Raw genomic sequence first — 21,262 nt, 5'->3', positions numbered from 1 at the left:
TGCCAATTCATTTACAACGTTTTTCAGTAAAATAAAAGTAAAAAATTAATCCTTTCAATCCGCGGCTAGAAACAAAGATTTTATCCCAATCGAAAAAGAATAAAAATTTTAAACCCTTCGAACCGAATCTAATATTTATAAAATTGTAACGAGTCCTAAATAGAAAACAACAATTTCACGTGCTTTTAACACGATTCGTTCGTAAGAAAAAGAAAAAAGAAATGGCAAAACCTAATAACCCAAATGGCATCGTCGCGTTTCGCGAAGCGAGTCATCGCGAAACGGTACCGAAGATATGTTTAGCACGGTACAAAGAATATTTCTCGGTAAAGAAAAAGCGATGAAACGGAGCGAAAAATGAGCAGCGAGAGAAACGAGTTGCAACGAGGAGAGGAGAGCCGTATTTTTCCATCCGACCACGCTACACTACGTTTTTCCTGCGCTCTTTCTTTTCGCCCATCTCGAAAACACGAGGGGTGGGCGACGATAATTTCGCCCCACCTGTCGTCAGCCCTCCCCTTCTTCCCCTGCGTATCGTCTTCCCCCGAGGGGGTGTGCTTTTTTGATTTCGAAACCGGATACCTTGGATATCCGAGGAGAAGGCGGGGGGAGAAGGAGGGCAGGTCGAAACGGCGCCAAAATAGAAACGCATCGGGGTGAACGCTACAAGTGGGACGCCGAACGCACGGTTGGTGACGACGAGGAGATGACGAAGAAGAAGAAGAAGAAGAAGAAGAGGATGAAAAAGAGGAGGAGGAGAAGGAGGAACCGACGAAGAGACGCGTAGAAATAACCGACGACTGGAAGAAGTCCAAGAAGAAGGAGACTGTGCACGCGCCGGCAAAGAACAAGACAGTGCGCGTCATTCACGAGACTTGAACGAGTCTCTCTTCCTTCTTTCCGATCTAGAAAATCTTATGGAATTATGTCACGCCGATTCGGCCAATTAGAGGCGGACTTCGTCGCTTATTTCGAGAAAGTAGAATCGCCAAACTTGAAGTAGAAATAGAGATTATTGTGAATAAAAATTTTCGTAATTCTTCCAGGATAGAATTAATTATTACTAGCAGTATCACGTTTGGTCGACGTCGAAGCGTGCAACACGTAAAAATTGTTATAACCGCAAAGGTTAACGACGAGTAATGGCGTGTCGCGCGTGGGAGTCGAGCGATCAAAGCACCGAACACTCTCAACAGCGCTTCTTCTCTAGAAAATCTAGAAAAGAAATCACTTCATATTTTCTTTTTTTTTTTGTATTAACCGACATTATCCTGCGAACAAAGGGAAAAGTTGGCCGACACTCGAGAGCTCGAATTTTTACATCTCTCTCTGTTTGGTTGTGAGAGCAAACAGAGGCGGAAGATTGTTTTCCACGACGCTTTAAACGGTGCTGGGTTTCACGCTCGGCTGGAAAACGGACAGAGCCCTCCTCCAATCCCCGTTGACGAGTGGCTTGTCGAGTGTCTCCTCCGCGCCTCGTTATCGGGAAGGCAGGCCGAGCGCGAGGAAGCCGGGAGGAGATACAGAGGCGCGGTGCAGTAGCGGCGCAGTAGTTGCCAGAGGAGGAATTCGAAAAAACAATTTCGATAAAACGCGGTAATGGGACGGCCGCGTTCAAGAGTTGAAAGTCCGCGTGGAATTTCAATCGCGTTACGACACACACCAACGTCTTCCTCGAACGCGCTGCTCTTCCTCCACTCGATCCATTCCTTAACCTGACCTAAAGAATTTGCTCGAAGGAAACCTCTCGATCGAATGAAAATTCCAAACTGTCGTTGCTTCGGCCCGAAAGTATCTCGCCAACTCACCAACTCTAGCTCCAACTTGCGCACGTCGTAGTATCCTTTGTAATATTTGAACCACATCACTTCTCACTCGCCACCCCGCGTACCATGTTAACGATCCGAAAAAAGAACAAAAGAATTTCCCCTCGATATCGTACGACGATCGAACGGCCTGATCCCGTTTAATCGCGAACAGGGAACGGGAGACACTGTGTCACAGGGCAGCTCCACTTTATCGAGGGTCGCGCAGAAGAGCACTTCCGGCGTGTGGACGGTCGTGTGCGTAGCATCGGCCGTTCGAACGAGAGACGATCGTTCGAGAGAGCTGTAACCAAGGCGGGCAGCAGTAGTCGCGGTGGAACGCGAGCAAAGATAAATACACGAAATGGAATGGAACGGACGATCGGGCCGGGTGTGGAAAAGGAGTGGAAAGAGGCGCGTGATACGATGCACTCGAGGACCTTTGAGAAACTGTTCGCCTCTCGGCATAGCCAACGGGCCAAGTATAGACGAGAGGGATGTCGGCGTACGCGCGAGCGTCGCGCTCGTTCCCTGGGCCCGCGTGTGCGTGCCCGCGAGCTTCTACCAGCGGCCCACTAAAATTAATTAGCCGTTTCATCAACGGCCAGCATCCTTTTCTTTTCTTTCTCTTCTCCTAACCACGCCGCCACGTGGCATTTCTCCATCTCTTCGTTTCCTCTTCTTCTCGGATCATCATCGAGAGGATACATCGAAATTCGTAGAGATCCGAATCTTTTGTATTTCGCTTGTGGTTAAAGATTTTCTTCGATTATGGTTATTTTCATCAACTCCTCGCGCCCCCATCTTTTTTTTTCTTTCTCTTCTTCTAACGCCGCCATGTGGCATTTCGCCGATCTCTTCGTTTGCTCTTTTTCTCGGACCATCGATATATTGAAATTACATCGGTAGAGATCGGAATCTTTTGTACGAGTATTTTGCATTGTATTCTGATTATTTTATCGGTTGTGGTTAAAGATTTTCTTGGATCGATTCTTTTGAGTTTGTTATATGAATTTATGGAATGGAAATGATGAAAACCAAAACTCTCTTTTCCTATACCGCGAACCCCGATTATGTTTCCAGATTTTTACCATGAATTCTCGTTAAAGTTTAACGAGACAATTGGAGGTAAATCGCTATCAATTTCCGGCTAAAGAATTTCCATTAAGAATTTTTGGAAGGAAAATGGCTTTTCGTTCACATGTTTCCAAGTCAATAATCATTTTCAGGGACAAAAATTTTATCGAGAAAAAGAAACGGACCTGTTAGGCTCGTTAGCTTATCTGCCTGGCCTAGATCGGAGGAGGCTAATCAGAGGTGTCGGTCGGCCAACCACGATCGTTCGGTAATCGATTCTTAACGAGTGATGAACGAGTTTCTAACTGGATCGATCTGTGTCGAGGTGAACTGGATTCCGTTCTTTTTTTCACCAACTTATGAATATTTTTGTGCTTTTGCTGCAAAGTCCTACGCTACGTCGATTTCTTTAATATCAATCCCTTCGCATTTCGATGAATCCACTCTTCACAACACAGATAGATCGGCTATTATTACGAGCGTGTGTGCGAACATCTTCAAGAAAATTGAAATTTATAAATCACGCAACAACGTAAAAGTGTGGGAAAGAAAAAAGAAAAAAAAAAAAGAAAAAAGATAAAATATCGTTGCAACAGCTATTGTCTGGATTTCATTTTCTTCGCAATTGTAAATCAATTGCAAAACGATCTTTTCTCCTTCCAGATTAATTTACAAACATGGCATATGGCATTTCTCCAAATATTTAAAAAGGGATCGCGATCCAGCCGATCCAAATTTAATCCGCGCGCGATATTTTCCTTTCCACGATCAAATGCGTTCAATTTTATACGCATTTGCGTGCACTTTCTTTCTATTTCGATTTCCGTCTCGAGAAAGGGGGAGAGAGAGAAAGAGAGGTTATCCCGACGAATAAACGAGAACGAAAGGAAAATAAACGCGTATCGAAACAGAGCGATGTTACTTGGTCAAACGTTACTTGAGCAGCAGAGATCACTTGCCTCGCGGTGTTCTCGGACGAGATTCGATAAACGGTTGCACTGTCAGTCGGTGCAAAGTTCTCGCGGAGAAAGAGAAGTCGGTGTTTTATATATAGACGGTGCGCAAGAGCACAACCGAATAATGTTATCTCGCCGTGTGCATAATGATAACGTTTATCACGCCGCGATACAGCAGCTCGCCTATGAGAAATACAGATCGATTAAAGGAATTGATTAAGGGAAGATTTCCAAGTAATAAACCGAATTTCGAAATATATTCGTTCATATAACGAAACTTATTTCTTTGTTGTTGAAAGAGATATCAGAGGAAGGAATAAATGTATATCATGAATAATAATCGCGATAAAACATTTATTATAGAATATTATATTCGTAGCGAGTCTCTATTTGTTTCAAAATTAGATTGTTTCTCTAAACAGCATAAATTAATTATTTAACGATTAACGTGGGAGTCGAACAATTGTTGCTGGAGACTCCACCCACCGCTTCTCAAATGACTCACTTTTTATTACGATTGTCTTTATCAAATTCACATATTCCGGAATAACCAAGATCACCGAACAAACAATCTCATTTCAATTACTAATTTGGATCATAACTAATCATATTACCAACGTATACGCTTTAATAAAGTTAAACCATCTCGCTATGAATGATTGAACGCCGAATAGGAATTGCAATATCAATCGATCGAAGATCTCTGTCCCTCTTTCAAACATCTAATCTATCGCTTACCCTTTACAATCGCTAACGAGTGGTCGAAAAAGCGTAGCCAATCGGCAACGCGTAATCGCCAGAAGCCAAGATGATAATTTATCGTCCCGCGAAATATTTATCGCCCCGTCCCGGGCAGGTGGCAGGAGAGCATGGTAAATCGTCGAAAGTAACACAGTGTGTTAACATGGAAGATTACAAAGCGAGGGTACTTCTTCTCGGGTCCGAAAATGGCCGGGCAGAGGAAGCCGCTGCTTTAACCGGCGATTAATTAACGAAGCGAGCCGCCACCACCTCCTCCTCCTTCTTCCTTTCAAATTGATCGCGAAAGAATCCGACGGTTACAAGCACAAATGAATTGGTTGGAGAGAAGTCGATTCGTTTTGACAACCGTCGCCACCTATCTCTCTCGTATATATTCGTCGCATGTTCATTTGCATAAACTGTTCGCTTCGTTCGCGCGTTCTAATAATCTTTTCCACGTGTGCGTGCGCGTAGAGAAGCGTGGATGGCGCGGGGATGGACGTATACACAATGTCTTGTAGAAACGGAAGCGACGTACACGCGGTTTCCGGGCGTCATGGGTAAGGATCGAGTAATTAGAATGCACTCGTCCTCCTCTCGGCTACAAACGCGACACACACACACACACACACACACACACAGAGCTATCGATTTCTTGGATCTCGAACACGTGACCGCGCGTACAACAAGCCTTCCTCGAATCTCTCGGCCTCGTGAATAAATTCGTGAAATCGGTTCTCGAACAACAGCGACCGACTCCTCGAGATTCTTTTGTCATCCTCTCGCTTCCTTGTGCTCGCTCGTGTGAAAGTATAATGTTTACCGTAGCGAGCAGGAAGAAAAAGTTTTGAAACGTTCCATGGAAACTGAAGAATTTAGAGAAATGATTTAAAATTCTTGGAAAACTTTTCTTTTACTTTTTCTTCTTTTTTTTTTTTTCTTTTTCGTCACAAACGATCGTCAGAAAATACACGATTATTCTCTGATATTGTAATTATCGTAGATGTGATCGTTATCTTCAGATAAAGAATCAAATGATACGATCATGTATATACGAAATATACGAAGGATTAATGTGATAATTTCTTCCAACGTCAACGTTCTATCTGACGTATTTCAAGCTTGGAATTTTATTATTTTAGAAAATTACTAGAAAAAGTGAGAAATTTAATCTACAACTTTTGATATATTTTCTATTGATGCAAGGATTAATAAACTAATGATTCTCTCGCGAGACAGTTTCGCAATGCACAGAGAATAATCTTCCAAGCCCGAGAAAAATCATTTACGTCATCGTTAAACGAGAACGTGAAATCATATCTGATTGTCGAACGTTCAAATACGATTCTCCTCCATCGTTTGAAGAAGGAATCAACTCCGATCAACCCTCCCCAAACAATTCCACTCCACGTTTATTCCACTCGTTTGGAATTTATGAACGAGTCTCTTTCCATTAATCATTCATGCCCTCGCGTATTCGCGTTCATTCATTCACCGAAAAGCTTCGCGTATACGCTCTCCTATTGATTTATGAATATCACCGGTCGTTTTAAAAAACTCGTTCCTTTTTGGGGGGAGGGGACCGTCCCCTTGTATAACGATAATCGACCGTGACGAGGCGCGCGCGTCGCGTTAAAGTGCCCCTTCACTCCAATGGATTACATCCGTGGTCCTTTTCATTTTAATACAGTCACGGTATCAGCAATGTTTGAGAAAGAAACATTTGAGTTCGGACAAATAACAACTTTCAACCGATTTGATCTAGAATTAATAAAATTCTGATGTTTCATAACTTTTCCCGATGATATTTATCTAATTAATAGACCGTGAATTTTTGAAAAATTATATTTTCATCAATTTGATTAGAGAAAGAGTGTTAAATTTGAAATTTAATTTACTTAAACGCATAAATGTCCCCAGTTTATTAATTACGAGGGAATCTCGATTCAAGATATATAACAAAATACAAAACCAGATTAAGATAATCAATTTTCCTAAAATTTTATTTCCATCATTCTATTAATTTCGATATATTATCCAATATATTTTAATCGATTCGACTCGGTAACGCACGGTAATCCCAATCGTTTAAGCGGGGGGATTAAAAGCGTTAAAAAGCTGGTTAATCACGACATTTATCCAACGACATTTATCAATCGTGGAATGGTCGGTAGCGAGATAATATTAATCCCCTCGCGGACGCGCAATTATCCGGATAATTGCGAGCCCGTCCAATGATTGCTATGTCGAAACGCGTGATGTTGCAGTTTTCGATGCGCCCTCGGTTGCCACCGATTTATCTTGGAATCGCAGCCGGTTATTCGCGACCAATTATCCGCTCCTCGTATGATCAGCGGTTTTGGCCATTCGCGCTCCTACCATCGGGGATCGATATTTTCAACATCCAATTTTCTTTGTTTTGATACGTGAAAAAAATTCCGTCCGCCATTTTTTTTTAATTCTTCTCTTCTCATCGCTTTGTTACGTTTGTTCGTTGTTTCTTTCTCGTAAAATTTTATCGTATCATATCCCTATAAGCGAGTTTCAAATAAAATTTCTAAAAATCGCATTCGCGAAAGGATTACAATCAACTCGATCCTAACTAAAAATTGTCCAATGAAGTAAATTTTAGTTTATCGCGGCGAAGGCTGTGAATCATATGATTGGATATAGGTGTGGGCTTCGAACGATAATTAAACAGGTCAGGGAAATTTGTTCCGACCTTCCAATGAATCGGATGGATGTTTGGGGAAAACCCAACAGTTTATGATACTCGTGAGAGACGTACTGCAAATGATAATCTTTTTTAATCCAACGATATTACCTACTAAAAATCCTCCTTGAATACTAAATTCCCTTGTAAATAAGAACGCATATCCCTTAACGATAAAACGATAATAAGCTTGCTCTCGAAATAACATAAATTACGGAGAATAACCTATACGCGTAAATATTTTTCCTCTAAAAATTTCAATAAAGTTTTTATCTTTGAAACAACGGTTAATCAAAAAATTTTAGAATCTCCCCCTTCTCCAATTCCATTATTCCCTTACATCGACACCCTCCCTTCTCGAAAACGACTCGCGTATTTCGTTGGAATACCAGCTCGTAAATTCGCGGCCGGCTCTTATTCGTGCGCATCGTTAACCGCGAGATCGTAATTACGCAAACACAATTTCTCTCTGGCGGGGAGGGAGGAGAGGGAAGATGGTGGTATCATCTCTGTGACCAAGCGACTTCTGATTTATGAAGCGGCGCGGCCTCACGCAGTTTTCAAGATTGTATCTATTTTGAACGCTTCGAATTACATTTTTTTTTTTGCTTGGACGATGATTGCCTCGGCTCGGCCCGGCCCGGCCCGGCTCGGCTCGGCGCGCTCCTACACGCGCAATGTTCCCACTCGGCGCGCGTAATCTCGGCGTTTCAACGGGCTCGCGTCGGTGCCAGGCGTCGGAATTAATTTCAATCGATCGTATCTCGACCGCGCCAATATCGAGAAATTTATGAGGACCGGTCTCTGTCTCTCTCTCTCTTCTTCTCTTTCGAGCAGAGGCTGGCTCGAAAATTCCTCTCCTCGATGCACCGACTCGGTGTATCAACTCGAAGAAAGTACGGAGAGGAACTGTTGGAAAGTTGGCCGATCGATGCTTTCGTCAAAGGATTCGAAATATAATTTCTGACAATTTCATTTGTTTTAAAAACGAACGATTCTCCGAACCAAAGTCTCGAAAGCCTCGTCTCAAATTTTTCTGACTTCAGATTGGCCTCGCTCCTCGAAGATGCTCGTTACTCACACCTTCACTCTTTACTTTGCCGAGTAAGACGATGAAAACGAGTATTTTTTTTCTCAGCCGGCACGGTTTAGTTTCTCGAATCTTTTTAATCCCGATGATTAAAAAAAAAAGAAAAAGGACTTCATTTTTTTTATTTCAAAACGAAATAAAACAAATTTCCACGCGACCCGTTGGCGAGAATTCGAGCCGAGTGGCATCGGCTCGTCGCGACTCGTTTCAATTGGGGAGTTTCAATTTAAATCAATGCCGTGCTCGAAAAATCAATCATCGTCCAGCACTGACCGATATATCGGGGCGAAATTTATGAACCGCGCTCCCATTAATCAATACTATCGGGTCGCGGTCGTAAAAATCGCAGATTCATTTCTGCTGAAAGGCTCGCGCGCATAATTGCATCCACGGAGAAAGAGGGGAGGGGGGAAGGACAGAATTTCGATTTCCATACGAGAGAGGGAACGAGGGACGTCCACCGGTGGCCGTACTCGCGAGATACCGGACGATCATCTCCGCACGTCCGACGATTCCTGATTTATGAGCCGAGGAACGCGCGCACTTTTCAAAACTTTATCTCCTCCGCCGCTAGTTTCTCGCGTGTCCGTCGCAATTGGTCGGTGCTGGCAATTATCGCGCAGCCACGAGACGAATCTCCTCCTCTTCCTTCTCTTCTTCTTCTTCTTCTTTATCGTCGTCGTCGTCCTCGATCGAATCCAAAACCTCTTCTCGACGATCTTCTTTCCCTCGCCCTCCCACTCGTGTCTTTTTACAAACTTTCAACTCCTCGATTAATACTCGACCAGGCTCGACCGTGTCTCCGGTGGTTTTTCGCTCTATCGAATCATCAAGCCAACGTTTTTTTAAATTCCTTCCGGAGAAGAAATTCGAGTTTAGTGGGCATGAATTTTTAGGGCAAAGATATGGTATGTTTCGATTCTTGGAATATTTTAGAATACAGTCGTGGCATAAAAGCGATAAAAAAAATTGGGACATTTTTTTCATCTTTTTTAATCTATGCTCAACGGTCGAAAAGAAAAAAAAATATTCGGGATTAATTGGGATTCGATGTCGGGGGATTTTTACGAGCTCCGCCGAAACACGAGAGTCTTGGAGAGTACACAAGAGAACTCTTTATATTCGAGGAGATTTATAAAGCTCTCGTTTATCGAGAATGAATACTCGCGTTTCTCTTGCGATAATGAGACCGTTTGTTCTCTACGCAGCAATAGAGGTTTGCCGATCGAATTATCTCACGCGCGTTTATTCGTTTCGCGGATCGGAGATAAACGAGAGGAAGCAGAAAATAGACGGATGATTCTTCCTCCCCCCCGATCTTGTTCCCAATTTATATTTTCGACTTAAACTCGAGAGATATTCGAGGAAATATGTATTATACATGATTCACAACATGAAACGGAGACGTTAATTAGCGAATGTGTGTATACACTTTCTCCGAACGAAGAAATTTCACCAACGCTTGTTTGGCCTCTCCTTCTTCTGGTCTTTTGACTCGCAATTAATTCTACAATTTTGATATACATATTTTTTTCTCAGCTGTCTTCTTTTCGTATAGTTCTGAAAAACTGAATTATTCTAATTGTTTCTTGAAAATTTTTTACTTTGCTTTGGACGCTTTTATCTATCCGGTTCCTCTTTTCATATTCGTCTTCGTTGCTATTAGCTTTGATCCAGATTATAATTAAATTTAAGTCTTTTAAAGCCGAACGTACGAATTTTTCGAGGACTAAAACAAGTAATTCGGTGGATTAAATGAGAAAACGAGAGAAGAAGAATAATTTGAAATGTCTGGAAACTAGTAGCCGTAGTGGCATGAAAGCCAGATTTGCAAATCGTCGACCGAGCAAACTGGACGCTCTATCTCTCCATCTCTCCTCGACACGAAGAAAAACGATTAACTAGATGTTTAATCTTCCACGTCTTGTTCCTCCTCAACCAACCACTCAAACTGTCGCAACGCGGGCAGAGAGAGAGAGAGAGAGACTCCCCCTTTTTCTTTTCTTTTCTCTTCTCTTTCATAAAGTAACCCTTCCTTTTTCTACATACACGTATCGACTATTAATTAAACCGTTGAACGCGTTATCGAAGCGTCGAATCGATAGAAACAAACCCGAGAGAATCGTCTTTCCATCCTTTTGTATCCATTCCATCCATTTCACGTTCCATCGGAAATATCGACGCGCGATCATCTTCGAGAAAACCTTCCCCCTTCAAAAGAATTCAACTCCCTCGAGGATCATCAGGGTAGAAAATCGAGCTAGAATGACGTAGCAACGCGATGCACAGCTTGCGCCTCCTCCCGAGTTTCCCGAGTTATTTCTTTCTCCAAGAGTTTTCTGGATGGAGCAAGAGTTGCACGCGTTGCCACCGATCTCGAGATTCACGATTTACTCACCGAAAGAGCCGCTATCTGTCGTTACCGCGCGTTTACACTCACTTACCTGCAACAGAAAAGGAATTAACGATTAATCACAGTTTGTTGGAGGGAGAGAAGAAAACGTTACGATGCAAATTCTTTGGAATTTTGTCAATATTTACGGCAAAGTAAATTTTGGATGAGGAAAGAGGGGAGAAAATCAATAAGATTCCTTTTTTTCAGATAACAGCGAAGAACGTTTAAGAAAATTGAAGCAGAGCGTAGTCTATCATCGAACCAAAAAAACTATCGAGCAAAATCGTAAAAATATTCCCGTTTATAAAATCCAGTAAAAAAGAAAAAAAAAAAGAAATCACGCGATTGTATAACTCGCCGATTACGAAGATCAATAAAATAAAAATCTTAAGGAATCTCTTAATAAACATTACGAGGGGAGGAGAAGGAGGAAGAGGAGGAGAAGGAGGAGAAGGAGAAGATAAGATCGCCGAGAGCCGAATAATCACCTTGACCGTCCCGAACGTGATGCACATTTTCGCTGGCGCCTCGTGTTCCTCGCGCGCACCATGAAAAAGAAAAAAAAAGGAGAGAAAAAGAAGGAAAAAAGGGACGACTCTCGCGTACGTACGTACGTACGGTACGCACGTATGAGAGGGGCGAGAAGAATTACGGCGAAAGGGAAGAAAGGAATGTAAAAAGAGCGGTAAAAGGGGGCGAAAAAATGGGAGGAGGGGGCGGGCGGAGGAAGGAGAGGAGAAAGAAACTCGTTTAACGCGCGCGCACTCCCAAGATTTATCAGCCACTTATCGCGACGTGAGTCAGGATCACACTGAGTTTTAGACGGTACGGTTACGCGACATCTGCTTTCTGGTGGAACTCGAGGCACGTGAAGGGGAAGGGATGCCTGGCCGGCTTCCGATTGGCCGATTCGACACGGAGAGGTCGGTGAGACTCCTCGATGCCCTCAACTTTGAACCCCGGAGAAAGAAGAAGTTTGGTTATTTTCGGTTGTTCGAAAACGAAAGGGGAGGCGACCCCATTGGGGGATGGGCGGACATGGGAACGGGAGGATTCGGAAGTTCGGATGGAAATAGATGCCGTGAGAAACGCGGAAGACGTGGCACTCCGATTATGTTGTGTTATGTTATGTTATGGATTCTGTTGCTCTACTCGTGCGTTCTACGAAAGTTTGAATTTGGTTACATATTTGGCTTATGATATCCGTCCAATTTTGTCCCGTTAACGGCGCGTTAAAGAAGAAAATATTTACCGTAAATCGTACGTGCGTACGGATACGTGTGTACGTGTTTGTGCCTTTTATTAGAGCAGACACAGATATTGCAATATAATCCATCTTTTGTTGGGAAACAATATTTCACAGATAGAGGGGACACGGAATATCTATATAAACATTCATAACAGTATATTATTACGTATACGCACGTATACCCGTACTCTACTCAATTATATTAATTTTAATTTTGCTCTTCTTATCAAACGTTAAAATTGAATTTTTAATAACTACGCTCGCGTATATAATTCACGTATATTTCTATCAACAATTATAAAAAAGAGAAGAAAAATCTTTAAAACGCTCAAACTTGTTTGCCAATAATTAAAATTCTATTTAAGAACGTCGCATCGGCATTGACTCTCCACTGTTTACCCACACTATTTTCCCTCTTAAACTTAGATTATTCCTAGATCCCAAAGTTGTAAATATACCGGAGAAACACATCAAGTCAAGGCGAACGTATTTTCGAAGAAAAATCGAAACAAAATGGACTGTTAATGATGACCTTCCCCTATTAATAGAGACAATGTTGACCATCACAGATTTAGATAGGTGACCTCCCACGCTCGAATCGTTCAACAGGAATCGAGGAATCAACACACGCGAGAACACGCGAATCTTTTCACGCGTCTTCTCCACGGATGTAAACAGCGATTTGCTAGATTTCTAGAGATTGCGGATAATTATGGAACTCGCATAAAACGGGCGCGTTCGATCCGCCTATCTTCGAGCAACGTCGTGATCGTATCTCCCCTAACCTAAGGTTTTTTTCCTCGATATAACGGAATGCGAGTTGATCACCGTTAAATGCGTGAGTTTACGCGTCGATGTAATTAACGCCGCGCCGATTCTTTGGCTCAATCACGCGGCGATGCATGCAAATGCGTTAATGACCGCTCGTAGTTTTAACATCCGTTTCGCTTCGATCCACGGTTTTTCGTTTTTTCAACAGCTCGGATGAATATCTATTGTTTCGAATAGAGCGAATAGAGGTAATCGAACGAATCGTTTGGAAAATTTCTTTTCTGATCGATAAAGTTAAGTTGACGAGGAGTAAACGCGATCATTTTTTGGCGATCGTTTTATTTAAGTTTCTTATTTAAGTTATTTAAGTTTCTTGATGGATGGAAAGAAGTGTGACAAGTGTTCATATTAAAAAAAGAGGAATAAATCAGCCCATGAAGATAGAAATGAGTCGAGCTCGTGTATATTATATTTTTCTCTGAATGAAAAAAAAAAAAATGTGAAATGAGAAACTTTGAAGGATGGTGTCTCGAGACGTGCCACTACCTGCTACGTTCTGTTGTCGAAGAAGGAGCAACCAGGGTGGTGTCGGGAGAACCGACGATTTTCCCACCGTTTTGTCCTCACTGCCACACGTGCAGGATATTTGTTCAGTTGTCACCGGCAGGCCTTGTCCGTCCTTCGGTGCCATTGTGGTCCCTCGAATGCGAATTAATTAGTCCAACCATTTAAAAATTCTTCAATATAATTGTTTTTCACTCGTATATATTCTCTATTCTTCGCGTACCATTGTCTAGTTGCACGTATCTTATGGAAAATTACGATCAACGAGTTGAAATTCGAAGAATATTTTTGTAAATGAAAGACGATTCAATTATTAATCTTCAGAATTATAGCATCTTGGTATTGTTACATCCCAACAAAACATGCGCATTTTACTTATTCATCCCTCGAGATTTCTTATAGCTCAAAATTATCTTCTTAGCGAAAAATATTCAGCGATTCTCGTTTCAAAAAAAAAAAATATATATTCATCCAAGGAAAAGATTGAAGGAAATTCAAAATATTTTATTTTATTAATGCTCAGATTTATCGCATCCCAGATTTGTTTCCTCCAAAATTGCTTTCTCAATGAAAAATATCCTCCACGATGACTCTTAAAAAGAGTCTCACTCTCCGGAATATATTCGCACCCAAAATATTCCGTTTGTCGCCACTCCTCTTCTTCCAATCTTTACCATCGATCCATTTACCATTCCCCCCTCCCTTTTTCTTTCAAATTGCTCACTGCGAATTCGACGAAAAGAAGAGCGAAAGAGAGTCGCGAGGCACGATATAAAACGGCTTCGAATGGAATAAAATCCAGATACCTAAAGGACCTCCACTGTCTAACGTCGGCAGCCACGACGTTTATGACGATTTTTATAGTTTTTCTCCCGCGCCACTACCGCGTTTCCTCGCGCTTGTGTTCTCCAACGATAAAAAAAGCCACTCCAAAAAATCTGTCCACCCGGGGCCGAGCTTAAAAGCTTCTCCCTCTCCCGAACTGACTCGTAAACGCGAGTGAAATACGCGAACCCTCGCGCGCCTGTTTTTCCTCCACGCTTCTCTCAAAACTCTCTTTCTTTTTTCTTTTTTTTTTCACTCTTTGAAGAAAAAGTGAAAGAGACAGAGAAGTGAGACTTTTATCGTTCTGTTTGAGAAGACGTATTTACCGTGCAATGTAATGTAATGTAATGACACACCTTGAAAAAAAAAAAGCAAACAGATGATGGTCGGTTTACTTATTCGACAAAATTACAAACACGTATACAATTTCTATAAATATAAAGTCAAAGTCGAAAGATTGTTCTTTTTAAGTAAATCTTTAAGATCCTTTATCTTGATTTGTTATTCGATATCGAAAGATAACGCAACCTGATTTATTTATCATCTGTTTATTCATATTAAATAAGCAGGCTCGCTTTAAATCACTTTATTTCCCACCAAAAAGTTACGTTCTTATTATTATTACATTGCATCTCGTTAAAATTCCTATACCTACATTTTATCTCGGAATCCAAATCTACGAGCGTAATGCGGTCTCACCGTTTGTAATTCTAATTACAATACACCGAATATACACTCGGAACGTCTCCCTTCCGAGGAACACTAGGAAAGGCCACGTAACCACGATCATTCATCGAACTCATAAATCACATAACACGAATTCCTTCCTCCTCGATCGAATTATATATATATATATAGAGAGAGAGAGAGAGAGAGAAAGAGAGAGAGAAAGCCATCCTTTATCGTAATTGGAAGGCAGAGCAGAGGAAAAACAACAACCAACGACGTCGAATAAATAAAAACGGGAGGAAAAAGAACAACACCTATCGATCATCTCTGTGAAGGAAACGGAATAACGGTGCCTCGTTCCATCGAGCATTGCTCGCTCCGTTCCGAGGAACGCTGGCTAATCTCCCTGCCGAGATAAAACCAGCTTAGTTTTCGTTCGATAATCATTGGTTATCGAATGTCGATATACGAGCCGACTTTTCCACAGTGGAGGAAAGGAAAGGAGCCGGGGAAAGAGGCTGGGCCGGCCGGTGCGCGGGGTCTACGTGATTTTCGTCACATTGCCTCGCTCGCCTTCGACCCCCCTAAGATAAGAATCTCTGAGGAAGGAAGGGAGAGAAGACGTCGGTCCCTTCGAGAAACACGAGCCACCCAAAAGAGAAACCTCGAGGTGCCTCGATACCCCCATACCTCCCCTCATGGTGGCGGCCTTTGAGACGCGCGAGTGACGACACCTCCTAATCCCTTCTGGAGCCGCTTTTTCTCGTGGATGACGTCCACGACGGGCGAACAACGAAAGGAGGAGGAGGAGGAGGAGGATGTCGAGAAGAAGGGAGTAGTTCGAATTAAAATCGGCCGAGGGAATCCCTATTTCGTGCGCCCCTCTTTTCTGGTGCGCGTGACCGAGCAACGATGGATTACGAGATTTATGGGACGGGAAATAAAAGGGTAAAGGGGGGACCTAACCCCGTTCCGGATTTATTTACGACCGAGTGACGGGGGATGAAGGGGAATAGTTTGTTGAGAAGTTGTCCCTGTTTAAGATTATGGAAAATGGACGATTTTGTCTTGTAAGATTTTTACCGCGTATTTTAGACTCGATTTTAGAGTCGAGGGATTGAAGAGAATTCAGGTAGAAGAGAGTTCAGGTATTTGTAAGATCGTTGTAAGATATTGTATCTGTGATACTGTGGTTTGTCGATCAAAGATAAAGTTATTACGTAGTTCAATTAGCGAAGCTAATCTTTCAATATCTTGTTCGTCCTTCGAAACAATTACGGGGAAAAAAGTTGCTTTTATGGAATAACTGTCAATGTGAAAATATAATCGGATCGAAAGGTGAGAGATTGTTTTCAAGATTTTCAAAATGGAAAAAATCGACGATGATTGAACGGAGACAGATGTTTTAAAGCGCGTGTTGATTTTTCGCAGGGTGAAACTCTTCGAGCTCTCTTTTTATTTTCTCTTCTTACACGGAGAAACGGCAGAGCCGAACCGTTTTTCTTTTGGTCAGAGAAATCACGACCGAACGCGCGTTTCTCCTACCTGTAAAGGTGCATCGGGGCTTCGTCGTGGTGATAGAAAGCCCAGAGAGGGGGAGAACAGATCTATAGAGACCCGATTTAGATCCCTCTTTCTTCGAATCGAGTGGAAAGAGGTCGAAAGGTAAACGTCCTGGCCCTGTCACTGAGCCTAGATCGAAACCTAGATCACGGCTTCGAAAAGATTCCGTGTGATAATTCAGCCGTTAAAACGACAGGAATTGAAACTTGTCACCGGTGTCAAAGAAAAATGATTCGTATAATTGGAAATATATCGTGGAATCACATACATATAAAAAAACAATCTCAATTAAAGTTTAACCCTAACAATCTACATTAATATTGCTATTCCTAAAACTTTAGTTAATAAATAAGAATTTTATACGTACACATATATCGATAAAACAGCATTTCGATCAAACAAACCTGATCCATCCTCTGGATATCGAGGCTACATTCCTCTCCCGGATGGAAACGGGTCGAAAATTACCCGGTGACGTTCAAAAGAGACAAACGTGCCCCGTTCCATTATCGTCGAGGGGGGTTCACAACTTATCGTCGAGCATAATTTACGAGGGCCCGTCCTCGCGAGGCCGATTTATCACCTTCGAGGCCGTGATTACAGGTCGATTGTTTCTCCACGTTTCCTTCCCTGCCCCTCATCGCCAGGAACGCCCTGGATTATGCGCCGATATCCTCGCCATTTAAGATACTTCAGTCGGTGACCGCGCATCGTTCCATAACAGTTTCGAACTCGCTTCCAAGTTTTATTTAGTTAAAAACGATTACCGCTCAACGGCGGTAATCTCGACAACAATAACGATAATCGTTGCAGCTTAAATAGTAGGAAATATAAACGGAGAGAGAGAGAGAGGTGTTCGTCCATCTCTCGGCTCTAGGGGGAAGAAAAACGAGGGGGGCGAAGCATAATTTGTACGCGCGGTGCGTATGACAGATAAGGGGAGAGCGGTTGGGTTAATTCGTGGATTTATCATGGAGGAGGAGGAGGAGGAGCGCGTGGTGGACATCGCCTCGAGGAGCCCCCTCGACTTAATTATTTTCTGCTTTTTCCCGACGACTTTAACGCTCAACTGTGAATTAACATGTCCCGGCGGAACGAAGAGTTATCGCGGCCCACACCGGGTTCGAGAAACGTGGCCACGCAAGGCAATGTTTCTACCCTTCCAGGGTTAGAATGTTGGGATGCCGGGGCGTATACGCATCTTCTCCTCTCGTCATTTTGATTGATTTCGAGGTGACGGGTGGTTGGGCTTCGTTCGAAGATTCTCGAAACGCGTAATCTTTTCTAATCTTCCGCTCGCGGTGTGGTTCGCGGACGGACCACCGTGATCCGTGATTCCTCATCTTCGTTAATCCTCGCAGAGGGACATTATTTCCGGAGAAAAGGGACGATGACTTAATTGAGCGATAGAGCGACGGAGACTTTTCTTCGAAGATTGTTATACCCGTTGTTAATTCGAGAAAGAAAGAAAAAAGAAGAGAAAGTTGTAAGGTTACACGGAGAAGGGATTTTTCAATAGTATATAAATCTTTAAGCTGGCTTCCTTGGGACAAAGGTAGCAGGTAGACGAGCGCATCTCTCCAGCGTATTCTTGCTGCGAGTCCCTGCACCGTCTCTTAATTATTATCTACGAACCGAAAGAATTAGATATACAATTCATCGGATCTATCGAGCAATTTTTAATCGAATTCTTCTCGAATTTTAGAGAGAGAAAGAGAGGGAGGAAAGCAACCGTTTCGAATCACCTCGGATCGAGCGTCACAGAGATTCCTCTCGATCCCCCTCATCTTTTAGGAAATTCCATCTTTCGACATTAATCCACATATCGGCGTGCACGAGGAAACGATTAGCCCCGTGGATGCTCTATCTCGGGTCGATCTTCCCTCCGATATTTTTACCCCATTACTCGGAGGAGCGGTAAATTGGCTTTTATCAGATAACGCTCGAGGATGGTTCGAGAAGCGTTGCGCACGGTGAAACAGATTGCACGTTGGAATCTGAAAATGTTGTTAGGGGCGCGTCGATTGAAGTAGTACCATCACGAAAGCGTCATTCGGAGCATCACAGGGATTTTACGAGCGACGGGATCCGCTCCCGTACGTCGGCGCTTTTGACTCTTTTTTCGAAACCAGCCACTCCTCCGCGAGACTCCTCTACGATCGTTCATAATGAAATCCAACGGAATAAAAAACACTGCGACGCGCGTGCAACGGCGAGACGTTAGTTGTATATCCAACTTCAACTCGTGAGAGATATCACGGAGGGGGTTTCGAATATTATCTCCACAAATATTGTTCCAGTTACGAGATCTTGGTCGAGTGTTTGCCCGGACGATATCGAGAGAGTTGGAGAGAGAGAGATTTTCTTGATGTTTTCATAAGTTTCTTTCGTAACGACACGTGGAGCGTTGATCGATTCGGTGATCATTTCCACCAAAGAAAAGGAACACTTTCTTCCAAGAACTCGTGATCTTTCGCGTACCATTTCCTACCAAAAGATCCTCGATATTTTTAATCTATCGAGGGTTTAATTGGAGGGAACGATATATAACGCATGGCGCGTATAAATAGAATTGGAAAAAAATCAGCAAGAGAGGCAGCAAAGGGTGAAAGCTTTGGGGTTTCGCACGCGCGCGAAATTTAAAAAGGCTACCGACACACGTCACGCATAATTCACCCGAGATCGGGAATGCGTTAATTATACAGGAAAGGGTTAAATATAGATCACGTGCGCGCCACGTCGCATAAATACGGGATGCTCGTGAATCCTACAGTCTTCCTCGCGAGATCGCGTAATCTAAATCGATCGGACAATCGAACGAATTTCCAAATCCAATTTCTGGTCACGTATTCTTCGCAACGACCGTGGTGCTGGGAACCGAACCCGTCTCTTCAACGCAGCCTCTCTCTCTCTATATCGCGGATCCATCGATCGACCCCCACTCCCCCGCTCGAGGTCTGGAAAACATAAAAATTCGAGACGCGATAAAAAGGCATTTTTCTTTTTTCTTTTTTTTTCTTTTCGCCTTCGACACGAGATTCAAATTTATATTGGGACGAGCGTCTTCCATCAAGGCGAAGGTATTTATGGTAATGAAGCGTCCCTCTCGCGAACACACGGCTTGATTATTCAATTTTTCGACCGAATCTTCGATTTCTTTTCCTTTTTTTTTTTTCCCTTCTCTCGTCTCTTTCTTTTTTCTCGCGTGTATAATATAATATTATACCGTCGAATCGTAGGCGTGTGCTTCACTCTCCCCTCGTTTCCACGCCAAGAAAGAGGCTCACTGTCCTCCTCGAGGAATTCTCGAGAAACGTTTCTTCTCGATCGAGAGAAGAAATGGAAGGGAAAGACAGAGAGAGACTCTTCGACTGTTACGACGCCCCGCATCGTTGGCCCCGCTGACATCGGCGCGTACGAAGCATAAAGCCGCGGTCTGTGTCGATTCGACACGTGTGGGTAAAGCTGTATGGGAGTGAATGAGGCCCACTGTGTCGCGGTTCACCCTTCTCGACGCGCAGATATCAGTTCTGCGTTGCCGTTTAATCACCGCTGATTTAGAGATACTTTTTTTTCCCGTCCGTGATCTCTTAATGCCAGAAGAATACGAGTATATTTGTTATATTAACGGGATCGTTCAAGTCGCGAGATTTATCGTTCGAACAACGAATCGAAGAATGGATAAAAGAAGTAAAAGACACGTTACAAAAGCGTCGAAACAAAAAAAAAGAAAACAATTTCCCCGATATGATTCGAGTTGATAAGATTTATCTCGAAGCAAAACTCTCTCGCGTAAGTAAAGTAAATAAAAAGAAAAAGAAAAGAACTTCGTCCACGATTTCGAAATCGATCGCTTCATGAAAGACACGCGGACAAAGAACAAGAGGAACAGAGAACGTTTAAACAAAAGTGTAATAACATCGAAGGTTTAATAGTTTCCAATATTGGAACGTCACGACGGAACGGTACACAGCCGTAAGAATAGACGAAACGCGGACACGTCTCCGAGGGGGAGAGATCCGCACGAGCGATCGAGCGTGCGCGTTTCGTGCGGCTGCAAAACACGCGCGAGCCATCTTTCGCCCTCCTTTTTTACCCTCGTTCCAATCTTTCCGCGCGGTGAACGTGCTTCCTCGTTGCGCCGGCAAAAACCGCCACCGTCCCTTCCAACCGACTGACAGACGTCTATCGCCACCTCGTTTCTCCTCCTCGCCCCGGGATAACTCGCAACACGGGAGGAATCGACGACGCGACGCTAACGCGCTGTTGCACGTTGTCATAAAGGGATATAATCCGGTAATATCCTTCGATGCATCACGCGATTTCGATATATATATATATATATAATCCTCGATCGATCGAAAACGGTAAAATCGGAAGATTATCGGAAGATAATTATTACGGTATTTGAATTACCGCTTTTAATTTTAATTTCGCGGTCAATGAAATTTTTCAGAAATCATTCGCCAGTCGACGGAACTAAGAGCTCGAGGGTTCAAAGTCTTCTAAAGAGAGACGCGGGGAACGAGATTTGATGGAGTGAAAAATTATTTCGAAAAATTATTTAATTTAAGCAATTTAAGAGAACGTTGAGAACGTATCTGCGGTGCAATCGAGTCGGGTAACGAGATAATTTGAACGCTCGATTATTTATTGTTTACTGGCACGATAAATGGTAAGCTCGTCGTAATCGTTTCATCGAATGATTATTAGAAGCGGCGGAAAAAAAAAATCGAATGCGGTATGCGGGTATATAGTAGCAGCAATGACGTAATTCTTTCATTAAGAATTTTTACGCAAGGACGAAAATGCTTTCTTCCATTTATACCAATGCCATAAAACAG

At 42.9% G+C, this 21,262-nt stretch overlaps 1 protein-coding gene across 4 annotated transcripts in view; it reads right to left on the bottom strand.

Moving 5' to 3' along the window:
- Positions 1–21,262, bottom strand: part of LOC107998096 (rho GTPase-activating protein 20) — a 92,354-nt gene that overhangs the window by 23,801 nt on the left and 47,291 nt on the right. The window contains exon 1 of one of the 4 annotated variants that reach the window (XM_062072594.1): positions 11,266–12,422. The exons of 2 other annotated variants lie outside the window; for them this stretch is intronic. In XM_062072594.1, coding sequence (XP_061928578.1) covers positions 11,266–11,292 — 27 coding nt within the window. In that variant the 5' untranslated portion in view covers positions 11,293–12,422. Of the gene's footprint in view, positions 1–1,808; positions 3,883–11,265; positions 12,423–21,262 lie in introns of those variants that run through there. One more of the 4 variants, XM_062072592.1, reaches the window with a different exon arrangement.

This window comes from Apis cerana, linkage group LG3 (genome assembly GCF_029169275.1).
Source record: "Apis cerana isolate GH-2021 linkage group LG3, AcerK_1.0, whole genome shotgun sequence".
In the NCBI taxonomy this organism is placed as follows: Eukaryota; Metazoa; Arthropoda; class Insecta; order Hymenoptera; family Apidae; genus Apis; species Apis cerana.
The sequence above is the reverse complement of the archived record's forward strand: the minus strand, read 5'-3'. Positions and strand labels throughout refer to the sequence as shown.